At 41.8% G+C, this 19,494-nt stretch overlaps 1 protein-coding gene across 13 annotated transcripts in view; it reads right to left on the bottom strand.

Moving 5' to 3' along the window:
• The window catches only part of sytl2a (synaptotagmin-like 2a), a 128,381-nt gene that overhangs the window by 69,704 nt on the left and 39,183 nt on the right, over nucleotides 1-19,494 (bottom strand). For all 13 annotated transcript variants that reach the window (XM_084320275.1, XM_084320270.1, XM_084320279.1 and 10 more), the window contains exons 2-4: nucleotides 13,796-14,141; nucleotides 12,980-13,134; nucleotides 10,096-10,213 (exon numbers count right to left, since the gene is read on the bottom strand). In XM_084320275.1, coding sequence (XP_084176401.1) covers nucleotides 10,096-10,213; nucleotides 12,980-13,134; nucleotides 13,796-13,896 — 374 coding nt within the window. In that variant the 5' untranslated portion in view covers nucleotides 13,897-14,141. The remainder of the gene's footprint in view (nucleotides 1-10,095; nucleotides 10,214-12,979; nucleotides 13,135-13,795; nucleotides 14,142-19,494) is intronic.

The raw sequence follows: 19,494 nt of genomic DNA, 5'->3' as shown, positions 1-19,494 counted from the left end.
TCCGGGAAGTGACCTGGCCTTGCCGACCATTAAACCCATGTAAACGTAGTTGTAGTTTGTAGAGCTAAACCTATATTTTATAGTATAGCTATGGGTCTAATAACGCTGTCGAGTCTCAGTGACTTGCTTCTGGTCAACGTGCAAAAAACTAGGGCTGACCTTCGAATTTTTTTTGGAATTCAAAGCTTCGGGGCAGAGATTCGATTTTAATTAGAAGCTTCAAGATAAAAAAATATAATAATAAAAAATTTAAAAATACATTTAAAAATGTTTTATGTTGTGGGACTTGTACAGCACTTTGTTCAACTTTGTCAGTGCTGTAAAGTTTAAACCTTTTAAAATCTTAGACAAACAAAACACTTTGCTTTCATGAAATATTGTAAGCCGTCATTTGAGGCTTTATAAAAGCAGCACAATGAACACAAATCTGTCAGTGCCGAGTCCGACCTCATCTTAAATAACGAACAGCATTGCTTGTTGTAGTTAACAAAGAGAGGCAGAGTTAATTTAGCAAAAAAAAAAAAAAAAATCATATTATTATTATTTATTTATTTATTTTTATAATCATGAATCATATTCAAATCCCATGCCCATCGAACGAAGCTTCGAAGTATTTAAGACAGCCCTACAAAAAACAGATAATTTTTTCATCTGTACATTTCCGTTTTACACCGTTTTGAATATGAATATAGTTTGGGTGCTTCTGAGTCATTCCAGGGAAAAGACGCGAAAACTGCGTTTGTGTAATTCAATAAACACGTAATTTTTCGCCTGATTATCGGATCTTCCTGAAATCAACGCTAGATCATAATTATTATCCTTCCTTGTGCACGCATGAAATTGTATTTAGACCCCCCCCCCCCCCCTCCTACCCAACGGCAAACAGCCACACATACAGACACAGAGACAGCGTTGATCGGCGTAGAAATAAATATCAGATCAACGCAAGCTTTCATATAATGTCCTTACCTGGTCTCTGGTGTAATGCAAAAAAAAATAATCCAAATATCTGATCGCCATTCCAGTTAACCACAGCGATCCTGTCTCCGACGTTGTTGGGCATTGCACTTCAACGGGCGGGCGGGGTCAGTAGTCAAAACCATCCCTACAAGCTTGTGTTTAGGACCCGCCCCCACGCCGCAGCTCGGTAGAGAAAAGAAACCAACCCGTTTCTAACGGGGTGCATTACTGGCCGAAGGCGTTAGAGGGCGGTATAAGACCGTCTGCCAGCTCAGACACATTCAGTACAGTATGCACAAGGTGCCCCGCTGAATTATGAATGGCAATAGTGAATAAAAGAAATACCGTGAGAAAAACGTAGATCTACGTTTCCGGCACTCAGCGATCGGGCGACAGAAACGTAGTTCTACGTTTTCGGCAACCAATGTGTTAAGAGAAAAATAAGAAAAGCCACCGCCGTATTCATCAACCCGTTCAGCGCACACACACACGTACTGTATACGTGCTAATCGTTCCAGCAAAGTAGGCATCTATTATTCTAATGACTTGTTTTATTATATATTATAGTAGTAAGTCCTACTGTAGAACATGACATATTAGCATGACATCTCATTTAGTAATGTCAATACTGAACACCGATTGGCTCTTGACAAGCGCGCAGTCGTTCAGTATTGACATTACTAAATGAGATGTCTGGGTTTCATCACCTGTGCATTGTATGTTACTATTGCACTTCACTGTTACATTTGCACTCTGGTTGGATGGTGTATTGGAATTGTGCTGTATAATGACAATACATTTGAATCTAATCTCATTTTGAGATCAATCGCTTCCACGCTACCTGGTGAATGGGTCATTGGGTCAGCATGGTGCAGATGCAATGCCGACCCTCTGCCGTTTTGTCGTTCAGTATTGACATTACTAAATGAGATGTCATGCTAATATGTCATTTTCTTATCTAGGTAAGAGTTTCTTATCTGGGTAAGAGTGCTCTCGACCACTCTTAAAATTTGGTATTGCCTAAGAGAAAGCTAAAATAAGAAAACATTGCTGAATCCCAGGTAAGAACAAAATAAGAAAAAATGCTAGTTAACTCAATCAGTGCCAGCTATTAGACTGGGCCTGCTGTAGTTAGGCCAGCTTTCCATTACAACTTTTCCCTGTGCGTCACGTTGTTTGTAGAGCTAAATCTATATTTTATATTATAGCTATGTATCCAATATCATTGTCAATTGACAGTAAGAACCTTCCGTTCAAGATGCATAAAAGAAATATTTTTTTTCATCAATACGTTCCCGTTTTATACCGTGGTGAATATGAGTGTTATATCGGAATGATCTGGGATCATTCATTCAAGGCTATTTATAAGGCGCTAAGCTAATAACGTTAAATCCATTAGCGTTTCGTCCCTACACATGACAGTTAAAAATCCAAATGCATATGATCGGTATTATGTTCCATCATGAATGCATGAAAGAGGGGGGCGGGGGAAGTCGTTTCTGATTAATTGATTGCCAATAACGGCATTCGTTATTACTAGTGCTGTCAGGCGATAATTTTCTTTTATCTATCTACAGGATTTGTAATTAATTAATCTAATTAATCACATTTTAATCGCATAACCATTTTAGGCCTGATATTTTATATTCTTCTATAATCATATTTCAAATTGCATGTGTCTGGATGGCAGAATTCAGTACTAATCTACAAAACCTTCTGTTTAATCATCTTCCCTTTATTCATTTGCTTAGATCTTTTAGTCTGGTCAATTTTAGCATGGTGTTAATGGGTAAAATGTGAGTAACAAATTGTAAAGCGCTTTGGATAAAAGTGCTATATAAATGCAGCCATTTACCATTTACCATTTAAAAAATAATAATAATAATAAAAATTTTCTTTTTTTTTTATTAATTTTGAGTTAATTTTCATAACGCGATAATTTGTTGTGTAATTAATTAATCTAATTAACGCGATAAACTGACAGCCCTAGTTATTACCACAACATAGGCTGATCTGGGGGATGGCTATTAAATCCTTGCACGATCAAGCTGAAATTGACGTCAAATTGTTCTTACCTTTGGCCGGTTGGATTCCAAAAAGAATTTTCCAATTATTTGATCGCCATCTGGTAGATCATATGTCCATTGGCCCATGCCATAATCCTTTACTGCATAATGAATTTGGCATCCCAAAGAGTATTCCATGCGATCGAGTGAAGCCCTCGCTTCAGACTAACAAAAAAGTCCGCCCAGAGCGTAAACAGTGTGACACCAGGTCTGCAACAGGGGTTACTGCATTCTCGAGACAGCTCCACTACCAGGATCTGGCCGGTACTGCACCTTCGGACTCCCAATATGCCTTTGCCAGCCAAAATACAGCTCTGTGACAGTGAATAGGATATTTAAAAAAAAATTAAAAAATTAAAATTACATGGCTGGCACCCAGCGGTTGTCGGGCAAACACAAATATTATGTGGATGGCCCTGAATGAGTTAAGAACAAAATAAGAGGAAATCTGTTCTTATATATCGCTTCGTGAATGAGGCCCAATGTCCCCTTTTAGCTCGTGTTAAAGGTCCCATATTGTGAAAAACTCACTTTTCAGTGCACATACATTTTGGTCTCTGATGGACCTATTAACAATCAAACTGTGAAATAGATTTAGCATGCAGCCCTTATTCAGAAACTGTGCCTTTAAACGAATTCCGTCTTTATGTGATGAGAAGGCTCATTGCAATGCATGGTCCTGACTCGTGTGTGTACATGTGAAAAACGTGCGTGTACAAAATGACAGCTTGCTCATAAACCTTGAAACTAAAATATGTTTCTACAATGCCTAGTTTGACAGTTTGATCTGAATTTAATTTGACGGTACAGGCTCGTACAGCATTGCTATGCATTGTATGATAACTATCCTATTTTGTCAAGGCAATCAAGGTGGCTCACTTGTTACAGACACAAAAACACCCCGTTGAGAACAGGACTCAAACACAGGGCTATAGAGGCTGCTAGAATGCATAATCTGTGAGTGGGTTTTTTTTCCAGCAAAAACCTTCAAAGACATGTTTAGGAGACCACAAAGACTTATTTAACTTAAATAGGCCCTGAAAAGGACTACAATATGTGACCTTTAAGCCCTAGGATTCCACATGGCATTAAGAAGCTGTGGCATGTTCTAGACACATGCACACTTCCTTGAGTAAACCAGTTACCAGTGAGCCAATAATAGAGTTCAAAGAGGAACAAGAAGAGGAACTGAACGGGCAAATATTTCTTACATTGCAGTATGTTGAACTGATGGAAAGGTAAAGAAGTGTGGTTTAAATCGCCAGATAAGTGGTTCCAAACAGAGAGTGAGATCCACTACTGTGTGTGGTTTCAGTAGCCATGGTGCTTGCCTGTGTGTGCTGCACTCTCAGAGAGAGACTTACAATAAAATTGTAAGCTGTTTATTTTGTTAATGCTCAATGGTACTCGTGAAGGAGGACATATTTAGTTTGTTATGGTTTGTTTTGTTTGTTATTTTACTGTCCTTTTATATGATGAAATAATAATAAATGTACTATGTACTAATGATGTGTATTTCTGTAGATTTATTTTGGTTAGATAATGTGTTTTAGGAAAGACACTTTCTAACCTCTTCTTTCTTTTCACTCTCCATCTTATTGTATCAATCTATGAATATGCTCAATCTGTTTTGCTTTGTATTGTTTTAGTTTATTACAATTTTTGTATTCTTATTTTACAAATCTATCTTAATCTACCTCCTGTTAGAATGCAATGTGCAAATGTCATTTAATTTGATATAGATATTTTTTTTTATAATACATCCACAGAGCTTTTAGAAAGGTGTGGAATAATGGATGTCATCAAACTCTCTCAAACGCAACAGCAACAAAACAGAGCTCATGGTTGTGGCTTCCAAGGCACTGCTCAGGAAGGTTGGGGATCTAGTCCTCACCATCGATGGCTGCTCCATTCTCCCCTCCTCAGAAGTCCACAACCTAGGTGTCATTCTGGACTCCACACTCTCATTTATCCCCCACATCAAATATGTCACTAAATCAGCCTTTTTTCACATCAAGAACATTTCAAGACTCCGGCCCTCACTTACAGACTCTGTGGCTGAGACCCTCATCCATGCCTTCATCACCTCCCGTTTGGACTATTGTAATGGAGTCCTATCCGGGGTGACCCACAAAGCCCTGGATAGGCTCCAGTATGTTCAGAACTCTGCCGCCAGGGTTCTCACCCACACCAATCACCCCCACCCTCATACACCTTCACTGGCTTCCCATAAAATCTTGTGTCACCTTCAAAATCCTCCTGCTCACATAAATCCCTACACACCACTGCCCCTCAATACCTATCTGACACACCTACACCCCCTCCCGGAATCTCCGCTCCTCTGACACAGGCTTACTCACCATCCCACAAGCCAGGTTGCGGACCATTGGGGACAGGGTTTTTAGTGTTGCCTGGTCTACAAGATACACTATACGACTAAGGTACCCATGTACATGTCAAAATACTTCCCAAAGGTCAGTGAATACCACGACCACAACACCAGAGGAAGCTCAACAAATCATGTTAAACCCAGATTCGGCTCAAACAAGGGACTGAACACGTTTTGCAATTATGCCACATCAATGTGGAACGCCCTACCCAAATCTGTAAAGGAATGTGAATCCCTACCCACATTCAAAACCGCTCTAAACGGGCACCTACGGGAGGCTGCAATTCGTAACTGGCCACCGTAAATGTCCAAACCCCCCCACCCCCTCCTAATAGACAGTCTCCTCCCCACCGTATGTATATTCTCTCCCCACCGTATGTATATTTCTCTCCCACCCACCCACCACCCCCTCCTAATGTACAGTCTCCTCCCCACCGTATGTATATATTCTCTCCCCACCGTATGTATATTTCTCTCCCACCCACCCCCTCCTAATGTACAGTCGCCTCCCCATCATATGTATATACTCTGTCAGGATCTATGGGTAACAGTACTGTATATTTGCATATCATATATGTCACAAATGTAACAGTACTATATACCTGTATGTCATGTATGTCCCTATGCCATAAATGTCATGATGTCATGTATGTTGTGTATGTCATAAATGTCACTATGAATTGAAAATGGGGGACCCTGATGTAAACAAGACAAACGTCTTTCTCTGGTCTGCATCCCCTTAACAATTGTATGTATTGAGCCGTACTGTATTGTACCCATTCTGCAATCTGTTAAATAAAGTTTTCATTCATTCATTCATTCATTGCTGCGCCCACCCTTTGGAACTCCCTCCCCATGGACATCCAAAATGCAAACTCTCTCACCCACTTTAAAAACCTGCTGAAAACCCACCTCTTCACCCAGGCATATGGTCTCTGATGCTCCTTAGCATGCTGTTCATTCAGTTTGTTACATTTTGTTTTATTGTTCTGTTCCGTTTGCTCCGTTTTGTTTTTGTAATTTGTTTCTCCATTATCCCTCTCCCCCTTCCCCCTTTTTTGTAAAGCACCTTGGTTATGTGAAAGGCGCTATATAAATCCAAGCCATTATTATTATAAAAGTATTGCTTTAAATGTATCATTTAAAACATTTAGGTGTGTCCAAAATTAATGTTGTTTACATGTTGCCCTAATAATAACAATGAAAAAAGAGTTCATAAAGAAAAGTGAAAAAAGGTGAAAGCTTTTTTTTTTTTGATCCACTTTTTCTCCCATTTTTCTATATTTTTCTCCCATCCCAATTTCGTATCATCCAATTCAACCCTCCCCTGTCACGAACGCTGTTTCTTGCCTCCCACAAGCCGGCTGCAATGTGGACTAAGTCATACATAGCACAAGTCCCCTCCGGTACTTGAGGTAACAGCAGTCGCATCTTTTCACCTGCGCAGCTCGATCTTTCAGTGTCGAGGAGTAACGCGTGGGAGGCTCACGCTGCCCCCGACACTTCCTGATTCTACTGCGCAGGCGCACCAACCGACTTGTAGGAGTCGCTTGTTCACAACGTTCGATCCCCACCCTTCAGTTTTCCCTCCCCGTAATACGGCCAATGTGTATTACTGCGGACGACCAGCTAAACTGAAAACAATGTGGAGAGCTGGATTCGAACACGCGAATCCTAGCGTCTCCACACTGGTGGCGAGTGCCTTGCCCACTACACCACCTAGCCGCCCTAAAAAAGGTGAAAGCTTTATTGTAGGCGAATAAAATTTTGGGGGGTAAATACAGAATGTTTTGTTTATGTGAAATGGGAGTTTGTAAAACAGTGCAGATTTTGTATTGCTAATTGTTGTGTTGTGCAGTGACTACATGTAGTGTCTTGTAGTGTGGGCTGGGTGCACGACACTGAAATAAAATAAAATCTATCGAAATCAGTCAATCATCAATTACCAGTTACTTGCAGAATTTCAAGGATTTCATTGTGGAAACGTTTCAGTTTAGCGATTTTCACAACTTTGCAGTGACTGTATGCACTCCCCTGGTACAAGGAATAATAGTCATTGGAACATTCATTATGTGGCCATAGCAATGCGGCCAATGAGCTATGATCCCAGCCAGTGGCTTAGAAACAGAAAACACTACTGTAGCTTATTTGTAATGAGCCAAATTCTCACACCAGTGGTTCTCAGACTTTTTACACCAAGTACCACGTGAGAACGTAGCTGGCTCTCCAAGTACCACCATATGGCCGACGTTAAAATACAGTCTATTCAGCTATGCACAGTTCACGCAGGAGGCAAATGTATTCCTAATACCATTATTTATTGTTAACTTTTGTCAGACACAGCCACAATGTACAAAGGAGTAGCACTAGAACTAGCAAACTCTTCCACACAACTCATACAATGCAAGGGGCATTGAGAACATAATAACTAACATTCTCACATAGCAAGTGAGAAAATTAAGAACAACTGTATTTCAGAAAATGTACTTAATTCTCTCTCTCTCTCTCTCTCTCTCTCTCTCTCTCTCTCTCTCTCACACACAGCAAGCAATTGTCCTTCATTCTCACTCACACACACACACACACACACACACACACACACACACACACACACACACACGTTGTTGTCCATTGACTAGGGCTGCAACTAATGACTAATTTGGTAGTCGACTAATCTGCCGATTATTTTTTCGATTAGTCGACTAATCGAAAACCAATGTAAACAACAACAAAAAAAACAAAAAAAAGGATTTTTTTTTTTTTTTTTTTTTTTTATTACCTATCTTTGTGAAAGTGGCTTCTCAGCTCTGGTCCAGCTGAAGACAGAGCAGAGGAACAGATAGGACATTGAGCATGACCTCAGAGTTGCTTGTCTACCATCACCCCAGACTTTGAGACTCTTGTCAGGACCAAACAACAACATCATAACATGATGATCCCATAGCAAATTAAAATAATGACTCATGAAACATTTGATTTTGGATCTTTAAGCCACTTTAAATGAAAATGTATTTGAATAACAATACAGCAATCACTCATAACAAGATAAATAAATTAAATAATACAAATTAAAGTGGAAGTGTACTTTAAATAACTTTTGTTTGCCGTGTGTGAGAGGAGTCCGTGTGTGTGTGTATGTGTGTGTGTCTTACTCTGATCGCTGTGTGAGTGAGAGGAGTGTGTGTACTGTGTAATTTGTGTGTGTGTCTTACTCTGATCGCTGTGTGAGTGAGAGGTGTGTACTGTGTAATTTGTGTATGTGTGTGTGTCTTACTCTGATCGCTGTGTGTGAGTGAGAGGAGTGTGAATGTGTGTGTGTCTTACTCTGATCGCTGTGTGTGAGAGAGAGGAGTGTGAATGTGTGTGTGTCTTACTCTGATCGCTGTGTGTGAGTGAGAGGAGTGTGTATGTGTGTGTCTTACTCTGATCGCTGTGTGTGAGTGAGAGGAGTGTGTATGTGTGTGTCTTACTCTGATCGCTGTGTGTGAGTGAGAGGAGTGTGTATGTGTGTGTCTTACTCTGATCGCTGTGTGTGAGTGAGAGGAGTGCGTGTGTAATGTATTGTGTGTCTAGTCTGATCATCATCTCCTGCAGGGGAACAATGTTTTCAATGTCCAAAATTTGCTATGGGATCATCATGTTATGATGTTGTCTGGAACCCTGAGAAGCCAAATAATAAATTATTTTTTATTTTTTATTTTTCTTAATGACTAATCGACGCAACAATTTCTCGTCAACGATTTTTTCTAATCGACGTCGTCGATTATGTCGACTAATCGTTGCAGCCCTACCATTGACAACTCACATAAGCAGGGCTGGACTGGGGAAATAATTCAGGCTGGGAAATATAGTGTGAAATATAGCCCCAGTCAGGCCACTTTCTAAGTGGGGGTCCCCCACCAGGAATTATTTTGTTACAAAGACTTAATTTCCTGCATTTTACCCTTTAAATGCCAGTGTTTGTGATGGGCATCACAAATGATTGTAAAAAAAAAAATAGAAAAAAACACATATTCAATACATTTTCTAATTGTAACCCTTTAAATGCCAGTTTGTGTGATGGCATCACAAATTATTGTAAAACAAAAAAAAAAACACAAAAAGTTAAATATTTTCAATATATCAAATGCAAAGTAAATTTTTCTGGGGGGGATTATTACAGGCTAGGCATGTGTCAATGATTAGCAACAACACAGATTGATGGATTTTTTGTAATGTCAGATTTAACAACAACTATTTTCAGAAAAGTGGGAGTATTTCATTTTTTATCTGACATTACAAAAATTCTAAAAATAAAAATAGTTATGATCACGGCTGAAGTTGAATAAAAGATTTATGACTGTTTAGACTGCATTACTCTCTGTCACATTGATCTCCTGGTTGTTCCCTACTTAGGTTATCTAACTATCGCGCCACAACAACTAGAAACACTGGCCTGGCCTGCTTCAAAGTTCAGTGGCCTGACTGCACAAAAAATATATAAAAAAAAAGTATATATATATATATATATATATATATATATATATTTTTTTTTTTTTTTTTTTTTTAATAAAAAAATGTCAAGTACCACCAGCAGTACCACTAGTGGTACGCGTACCACAGTTTGAGAACCACTGAACTAGACAAACCGAATTCTCACAAACTACAAGCTAAGCAGTGTAGAAACACTGGAAGTGTCACCTTCTGAGCTGGACGTGTGGCTCCTCTATGAGTCCCGAGAGCTCAGGGGGGACGTGCACATCCTGGTTGCTGCTGCTGACAAAGCTGGGTCTTTCAGGCCTCCGCTGGGCCTGCTCCACTGGGACACACAAGCAATTTTTTCTTTTAAATATATAACAAACAAAAAAAGAAGAATAACAAATCATTAAACATTTTATCTTGCGATAGCCTATTATTAGTCATATATTTGACAGCCTGATAATACATTTAGAAACTCAGTCTACATGATTTTTGCAGATGTTTGCAGATGACGCCACTCTGGTTGGGTCTCATGTTAGGGCTACATATGACTTCACAATGGGGCAAATGTTTAAACGATAACAGAAATACTAAATGTTAAGGAAAATATCATAAGAAAAATGTATGTGCTGACATCACTGCGATGTAGGCTACTCCTATGGCAATCTGCGCATGCGCATGGGGAGTAGGTGCTGAAAAAGTGACTATAGCTCGGCCGAGAAAGTTACGATCGACTACGCCTGAGTCACTGTCTTGTGCTGCTGGGACGAAAATGCTTGTTTGGTCGCAGCTTTCGTTACACAGTAGCGTGAGTTGGTTGGGCTTGACGTGCCGAGACAGCTTGTACACAACCCGAAACCTGTCTGGCCTCACGTGGTATGAGGCTGCAATCCATTACCTGGAAGACAATAGGTCAGGGGAGGGGACTAACAAACCAACTCCAAAACACCAGAAGCCAGAAATGGTGGAAGGTTGGGCTTGGGGCCAGCGACCCCATCCTGTAAAAACCCCATTGCTACAAAAACGTCAACAAAGAAAAACCAAGAATCTCCGGCCCTGAGAGAGGATGGACCTCAGGTAGGAAGTATGACGCAGTGTGGTGAAAGCCGGAAACATCCGGAAGCTACCCTGCCGACCACCATTCTCTCAAGCAGGGCGTGAAGTCAGTCCTACTCTATGGCGCTGAGACCTGGAGGACCACTGTCACCACAACCAATAAACTACAAGTTTTCATAAACACCTGTCTGCGCCGAATCCTCCAGATTCGCTGGCCTAACACCATCAGCAACAAAGACCTGTGGCAACAAACACAACAACAGCCAGCAGAGAAAGACATTCTCCAACGGCGTTGGAGATGGATTGGCCATACACTCCGTAAACCATCCCTGAGCATCACAAGACAATCTCTCAGGTGGAACCCCCAAGGGAAAAGAAAGAGAGGCCGACCACGAAACACCTGGCTCAGAGACTTGGAAGATTCTGCCAATAAGATGGGACACACCTGGGGCCAGCTGGAGAGGTTGGCTCAGGATCGGGATGCTTGGAGAACCCTTGTTGACGGCGTATGCCCCAAACGGGGTAAAAGGCGTAAGTAAGTAACGCCTGAGTCAGGAGACTCAGGCGTATAAAAGTATATTGGATCATGTCTCCAGCACCCCCACAGCCGTAGCTACAACCACTTACATCAAGGCTCTCATCCACATTCATTCATTTTCTCCCCCCACTCTCTCTCCCATGAGCTCAATGTAACGTGGATGTGCAGTGGTCTATGCCCTCGGATGGGAAGAGAACAACAAAGCCCAGGATGCTCTGAGGAGCTCACTGCATCTCAACCAACTCTGCTCCCATTGCTTTAGAGGCTGGGAGGTTCACCTATGTGACCTACCACAGACGGTTAACCGTCTGTAGTGTGGTTGTGAAAGGCTTAACAATTTGTTGTGTGGCAGTGAAAGGGTTAACCTTCTGTATCGTCGTCTTACACAAAACTTACACAAATCCAATTAAACAGCAATACTTGCACAAGAGAAAGGAGAGCAGGGTGTGCAGGGCAGGTCCATGTGTGTGTGTGTGTGTGTGTGTGTACTGAAGTTATGTGCAGCAGGTTGGGATAATACGAGGTCTGCAGTTATCAATAATGCACAAGGCGATGGTTAATCACCCCACGAGGCAAAGCCTTCTAACTTCATATAGTCTCTCACTCTATTCTCCAAGTGGTTCCCAGGACAATGCTAACACCATCATGATGCATAACATCAGGGCACTTATCTCAAACTAAATAAACATGGCCTCTCAAAACACCAAACGTTCTTTCCTAGCTCAATCTTAATGGAAAAAAAGGATATTCACGCAAAATAATGACTTTGCCTTCAGCTAAATCTATCCGATAGCAGTGCTATCAGAGTATTGTAATACTGAGTCCATCAGCTAGGCTGCTTGCTAAAATCAGCTGATGTGATGTCATTATTGTTATTGCGCTGCGCATCTCAATCATTGGTCGTTGGACTCAGGAAGCTTTTCTTACACATATTGAAAGCAAATGTATTACTCAAAGCATAAGCAATGTAATGTATTACCACCTGCGCAATCTGAGCATGTGCCGTACCCATTAACCCCCATTGGGTGGCTTACTGGTGACTGAGCCTCCAATATATTAGCATTGCCTCCATCAAGGAACTGCATGATGGTACAAGTCAAGACCAACACCACACCACAACAGACCAAAATCACACCTCCTTCCTAAGGGCTGCCAGCCCCTCCTCCGCCTCCCAAATTCCATAACTGATCCACACATATGCCCTGCTGCTATGATCTGTGTAGATTGTGTTATACTGTATATGTAGAGTGATATATATCATATACTGTATCATACCTGTATGTCTCTATGCACTGCATGTGAGCTCCTGTTGTCCTTCTACAAAGTGCTGTGAAAGTTGCTGTTGCGTCTCTGCACCTGCCTGTACATTCACTGTACTTTGTCATAGCTGCGAGTCTGACCTTCACTCACTCACTCACTCACAGACACAGACAGACAGACAGACAGACAGACAGACAGACAGACAGACAGACAGACAGACAGACAGACAGAGGTCGGATCCAGTGGACTCACAGATAGTCATTGGTTTCCGTGTCTGTCTCATGGAGGCGATGACGATGTCAGAGCCATGGATGCGGTCACGGTGGCGCCGGGACTTGGCCTTGTAGAACCATTCTCCACTCATGTACCTCAACTTACGCTTGTCACTCACGCTCCTCTGTAGGGTCCTGGGTGCAGACATATGTCATAACAGTCATATTTGGTCACTGCTGGAAGTAGAACTCATGCCAAAAAGGGGAATACCACTTATTTTAACAGTTCACGTGTTGTTCCTGGCTTGATAATCAAGACTGAATTGCATTCTCCATAGACAATGAATGGGGGCTATGACTTCATCGGACCATAAATCTGAACCAGAATTAAAACCTAAGGAGCGGTCCTTGATTTTACATCTCGATGACCATCACCAATGGGCAGGTTATCTTTAAGAGAGAGTGGTGTGTGTTCACAAATAGTGACTGAACTGTCCCGGGGCACAGGAAGAACATAGTAAATTATTATCAGTGCAGCAGACATAGAGAAATGATAGAGATAATAGAGGGGGGGGGGCAGGTACACACAGATAAATACATAGGGGATTGGCTAAATATTTGATGACAATTGGTTGCCATGGGGAGTAACTATGGACACTGTTGTCCAACCCTAGTCAGAGTAGACCTTGTGTCAACTTCTATTCTATTGCTCTAAAACATCAACGCCATTGCTACGTCGTTCCTAACTTGCTATAATGTTGAGTTCCCAAAACGTCTAATCATGCCGTTGTGGCCGTACACCTGAAAGGGTTAATGCAACTTCATCACGTGGAACTACGGAAAGAGGTGAACTCACTTGACCCTTTCCTCGTCAACTTTCCTCAGTTCAGCGTCTCTCTTCAGGACAGTGAGGATCTGCTCCTGCTCCTTCTCCGTCAGGAAGCCGAGGTCAATCATGGCGATCACTCTTCTTGGCAGTCCAACACACCAGGGTCTCGTTCTGAGGGTGACCACTGGTTTCCACAGGCTTGGTGATTGGTGATTTTTGCCTGGTTCCAAATGATTCTCTTGAGGGGGCGTCTCATACACCCATGTGGAGGGGGCGCTCTCAATTTGTGTTTAATGAATTCACACTTTTGGAACTTGGAGCTAGTTTTGTATATCCCCCATGGTTCATTGGAGGTGGAATCCTTAGTTACCACCTGAAAGTAAGAGCACCACAAACAGAGAAAATCATTGTGAAAACGTTTTTTTTTTCTCTTTGAAATTATTTTCATGGAAACAAAGATATTTAGCAAATATTGGATTATTACAGATATATTCATATCGAAGGTTATCCTATAACCCTAGTTATATGATTAGCGTAGCTGTCTGCTAATGAAATATAACAGTGTGGCTTGGTGTAGCGTGTAGGCTTTCTACCCAAACCAATATTACATACTTTTTGTAAAAGCAAAAGGTCATCAACTGTATCAAATGCTTTTAACAGATCCACAAAAAGGGCAGCACATTGTTTCTTTTTATCTATTGCAGATACCAGGCTATATCCTTATAACTAATGTAACAGCTGAAATTGTGCTGTGGATGATTAGCTCTAAATGCAGATTGGTGTGGACTTAAGGAACTGTTTGAGTGATTTCATCACCTCAAAAGCCCTGTTTTTCAGAAAATCCGATCTGCTTAGAAAAAGAAAATGTCTAATTTTGTATACATTTTTTTACATGGTAAATAATACACAGGTCACAACATGTTTAAAGGAACGTTTTGGAGTTGTATTTGGAGTGTTGGGAACTAAGCTACACTGGCACACTTACTACCCATGAATGATGCTAAGCTATGCTAACGGTGCGGCTATTCGCTAAGCCTAATGCATGCACAGGGAAGAAAAGGGTATGTATCTGCTTGTCTAACTCCAGGGTAGATGGCAAATAAGCTAATTTCCCAAAAAGTTGGCGTGTTCCTTTAAAAACTGAGTGACTTGAAGGAAAACACTAGAGTTGGTTGTTTACCAAAGATTTCAAGATTTCTGCTAAGCAGGGTAGTTTGGAGATTGGGCGGTAATCATTTAAATCCTCTCTATCACTACCTAGTACCTACATGTAAAGGAATCACATGGGAAATCTGCCCATTGAGATAGAAACATTAAATAAATGCGTTAATTGCTCTGTAATAATTGACAATTTTAGAAAAAGATAATCCAAATTCATCCTCTCCAGTTGAATGCTATCAATGGCTTGTAGCCTAATGCTTTGAGTATACTGAACAAAAATAGGGCGGCTACGTGGCGTAGTGGGCAAGGTGCTCGCCACGAAATCTGGAGACGCTGGGCTCGCCTGTTCGAGCCCAGTGCTCCACATTTGCTTTCAGTTTAGCTGGTCGTCCGTACTAATACACATTGGCCGTATTAGGGGGTGGGAAACTGATGGGTGGGGATCGGGCGTTGTGGACAGCAACTCCTACAGGTCGGTTGGTGCGCCTGCGCAGTGGAATCAGGAAGTGTCGGGGGCAGCGTGAGCCTCCCACGCGTTACTCCTCACCACTGAGAGATCGAGCTGCGCAGGTGAAAAGATGCGACTGCTGTTACCTCAAGTACCGGAGGGGACTTGTGCTATGTATGACTTAGTCCACATTGCAGCCGGCTTGTGGGAGGCAAGAAACAGCGTTCGTGACAGGGGAGGGTTGAATTGGATGATACGAAATTGGGATGGGAGAAAATATAGAAAATATTTGGATCAAAAAAAAAAGAGTATACTGAACAAAAATATAAACGCAACACTTCTGTTTTTGCTCCAATTTTTCACGAGTTGAAATCAAAGATCCAAGATTTTTTTCTATGTGTACACACACAAAAGGCATATATCTCTCAAAATGTGTTCACAAACTTGTTTAAATCTGTGTTAGTGAGCACTTCTCCTTCGCCAAGATAATGTTCATTTCTCTACAATAAGCCATCTCCCAATTTGTTTCCAAGAGTTTGGCAGTATATAGTCAAGTCAAGTCAAGAGTTTTATTTGTCACGGCATACAAGTATACAGTGAAATGCGGGGGGTCTTTGCCCGCAACGATTGTGCATAATACAATAATACAATAGTAAGAATCCAATAGGATGAGAATGCGACATTTGTGCAATAGTACAAGTAATAAGAGTAAGACATATCAGGTATATGTACATGGTTTTTACAAAAGCATGGCAAGACATGCTAGGTCCTGTGATAGTGCAATACACTGTTAGCTACGGATGAGGCACTGGGTCATTATGTACACTGCTATACAATGCTATATTATACAATCTCAAGTTATACTATGCGTCCTTATGCTAGCTTTCTATCCATCTATTTACTATACAAGAACCACTCCCATTCTTGTTTTTAAAGTGACCTTTCATTGTGTAAAAGTGACCATAAGTGTGAGTGTGTGCAGCATGAGTGTGTGTGTTCATGTTAAAGTGACTGCTAGTGTGTGAGCGTGTACAGTGTGTGTGTTGTGTGTGTGCTCATGTGTGCTTGTGTGTGGAGAGTTCAGTGTTCAAGACTCTGATGGCCTGGGGGAAGAAGCTGAGCCGAAGTCTCTCTGTCCTAGTTGCTGGTGTTCGCAGGCGTTTGCCTGACCGCAGCAGCTTGAACAGGCTGTTGTTGGGGTGGTGAGGGTCTTTCATTATTTTGCAGGCTCTGGATTTGCGCCTCTTGTTATATAGGACCTGCAGGGGTGGTAGTGCAATACCCGTAGTACGCTCAGCTGAGCGTACCACTTTCTGTAGGGCCTTCTTGTCCTGTGCCGTGCTGTTTCCATACCAGGCAGTGATGTTTCCAGTCAAGATGCTCTCTACAGCTCCGGAGTAGAATGACTGGAGTATCTTCCCCGATACTCTGAACTTCCTTAACTGTCTCAGGTGGTAGAGGCGCTGCTTCGCCTTTTTCACGACTGAATCTATGTGTGTTGTCCATGTCAGATCCTCTGAGATGTGGACCCCCAGGTACTTGAAGCTGCTCACCCTGTCCACGGTAGCCCCGTTTATCCTCAGTGGTGTGTGTATCCCCTGCTGTGTTCTCCTAAAATCCACGATCAGCTTCTTGGTTTTACCAATGTTCAGGAGCAGGCTGTTGTCCTGGCACCAGCGTTCCAGTACCTCAACCTCCTCCCGGTAGGCCTTCTCGTCGTTGTCAGAGATAAGCCCCACCACCACTGTGTCGTCCGCAAACTTCACTATGGAGTTGGAGCTGAACTTGGCCACACAGTCATGTGTGTATAGTGAATACAGCAGGGGGCTCAGGACACAGCCCTGGGGGGACCCGATACTCAAGGTGATGGTGTTGGAGGTCTGACCCCCCACCCTGACCGCCTGGGGCCTTTCACTCAGAAAGTCCAGTATCCAGGCGCTCAGAGCGGAGCTCAGACCCAGCTCGATCAGCTTGTCCACCAGTCTGGTGGGGATTATGGTGTTAAACGCTGAGCTATAGTCAATGAACAAGAGTCTCACATAGCCCCCCTTCTAGATGAGAGAGGGTGCTGTGCAGTACTTGGGAGACCGCATCATCAGTGGACCTGTTTGGCCTGTATGCAAATTGCATAGGGTCCATATCACTGGGGAGGGAGGCACAAATGTAATCCTTAACCAGCCTCTCAAAACATTTCATGGCCACAGGTGAGTGCCACCGGTCTGTAGTCATTGAGACCTGTTGGGGAGGATTTCTTTGGTACCGGTATTATAGTAGACACCTTGAAACAGGCAGGGACGCGTGAATACTTTCGGCAACCAACATGCCCTTCCGCGTTGCTCTGATTGGCCGATCGCGCGCATGCGCATGAGCCGCGACAAGCTCCTCAGAGGCAGGAATACTAAGCGATGAATTGAAAATGGGGGACCCTGATGTAAACAAGACGAAAGTCTTTCTCTGGTCTGCATCCCCTTAACAATTGTATGTATTGAGCTGTAGGGGAGAGTGGGGTGAGTAGTGCCAAGGGGCATGTAGTTCCACCCCTGTTATCTAGAAAACCATAGAAGAAGTTGGTCATGTGACAACATATTTTTGAAGAGGCATCCATTTCACTCAACCTGCAGAGAAGGGAGACACCTGGCTTGAGAGGTAAGCACATTTAAGTTCAAAAAACAGTTTTTTGCCCTCCAAAGTAAAATTTGTATGATCAAGGTTTTTTTATTGCTGTGTTTGAACAATTATAGACAACTTTGAAAACAGTTCACACATGTTTTAGTGCTTTAGTAAGCTACACCATGAGTCTATACAGTTAGCATGATGCTAGCTCAAAACAGCTGGGGGATGCATTTTTTTTCAAAATGGTAGGCTTGGGGTGATTTGTGCCAAAGGGCCTGGGTTAAGTTGTGCCAGATATTCTCTTTGTTAAGTTGCCCCAACTTATTTTATTAACTATATATATATTACTTTATTGTGTTTTATTGTTATTGTACATTGCATTCTTGCATTTGATCACTAAAACTATGTGATATTCTTAATTTTAGACCAAAATCCATTATGCCACGCAGATATACAAACGGAAGACAGACAGGGTTTCAACTCCTCTTGAGAAGTTGGAAAGAGCAGTGAAAGAGGTGCAACAGGGGAAGACTATACGTCAGGTTGGAAAGGAGATGAATATCTGCAGGATGCTTTTACCGCTTTTGAGATTAAAATGATCTGTTTTACGTAAAATTATCAATGGCACAATTTACCCCAGTGTATTCTCTCTAATGTCACAACTTACCCCGCACCGGAGGCAAATTGTGCCACAAAACCACTTTTTTTTCTAAAGCTATATTTCTGTAACAGTTTATTTAAGATCCAAAGTGATTTTCCCCAGGGATGCACAACATCCTAAACTATATGTACATATTTTAGTTGGGGGCATTACTGTAATCCCCTTGCTTTAAAGGCACTTTAATTAAGTAAAAAGTGGCACTACTCACCCCACTCTCCCCTACTGTACTGTACCCATTCTGCAATCTGTTAATAAAGTTTTCAATCAATCAATCAAAAGCTCCCCCTTAACGCAATTTATACAAATGGAAGTATTGATTACGCCGTAACGAATCATTAAAAAAATATACCGTTACTGGAATATGTTGTGCCTTTACACATATGTTGGATTATGTAATTGGTTTGTCATGACAAACCAATAAAAAATCGCGATTTACCCGGTGGCTACAACAACACACAGTACCTACATGCATCATTGTTTACAATGAACGGTGGGGCTAATCTAAAGGACTGGACACGGACGCGTTAAACAGCAATCAATTAATTTAATATAACAGTCCGGTTCTGTGTTTGTTTGTGTCTGTAGATTGTTGGTGAACAACTAACTTTAGGTTAGTTTAACGCGTCCGTGTCCAGTCCTTTAGATTAGCCCCACCGTTCATTGTAAACAATGATACATGTAGTCACTGTGTGTTGTTGTAGCCACCGGGTAAATCGCGATTTATTATTGGTTTGTCATGACAAACCAATTACATAATCCAACATATGTGTAAAGGCACACCATATTCCAGTTAACGGTATATTTTTTTAATGATTTGTTACGGCGTAATCAATACTTCCATTT

The sequence above is a fragment of the Notolepis coatsorum genome (assembly GCF_963971535.1).
Source record: "Notolepis coatsorum genome assembly, chromosome: 8".
Lineage (NCBI taxonomy): Eukaryota > Metazoa > Chordata > Actinopteri > Aulopiformes > Paralepididae > Notolepis > Notolepis coatsorum.
Note: the sequence above shows the minus strand (reverse complement) of the source record. Positions and strands in the feature narration are given on the sequence as shown.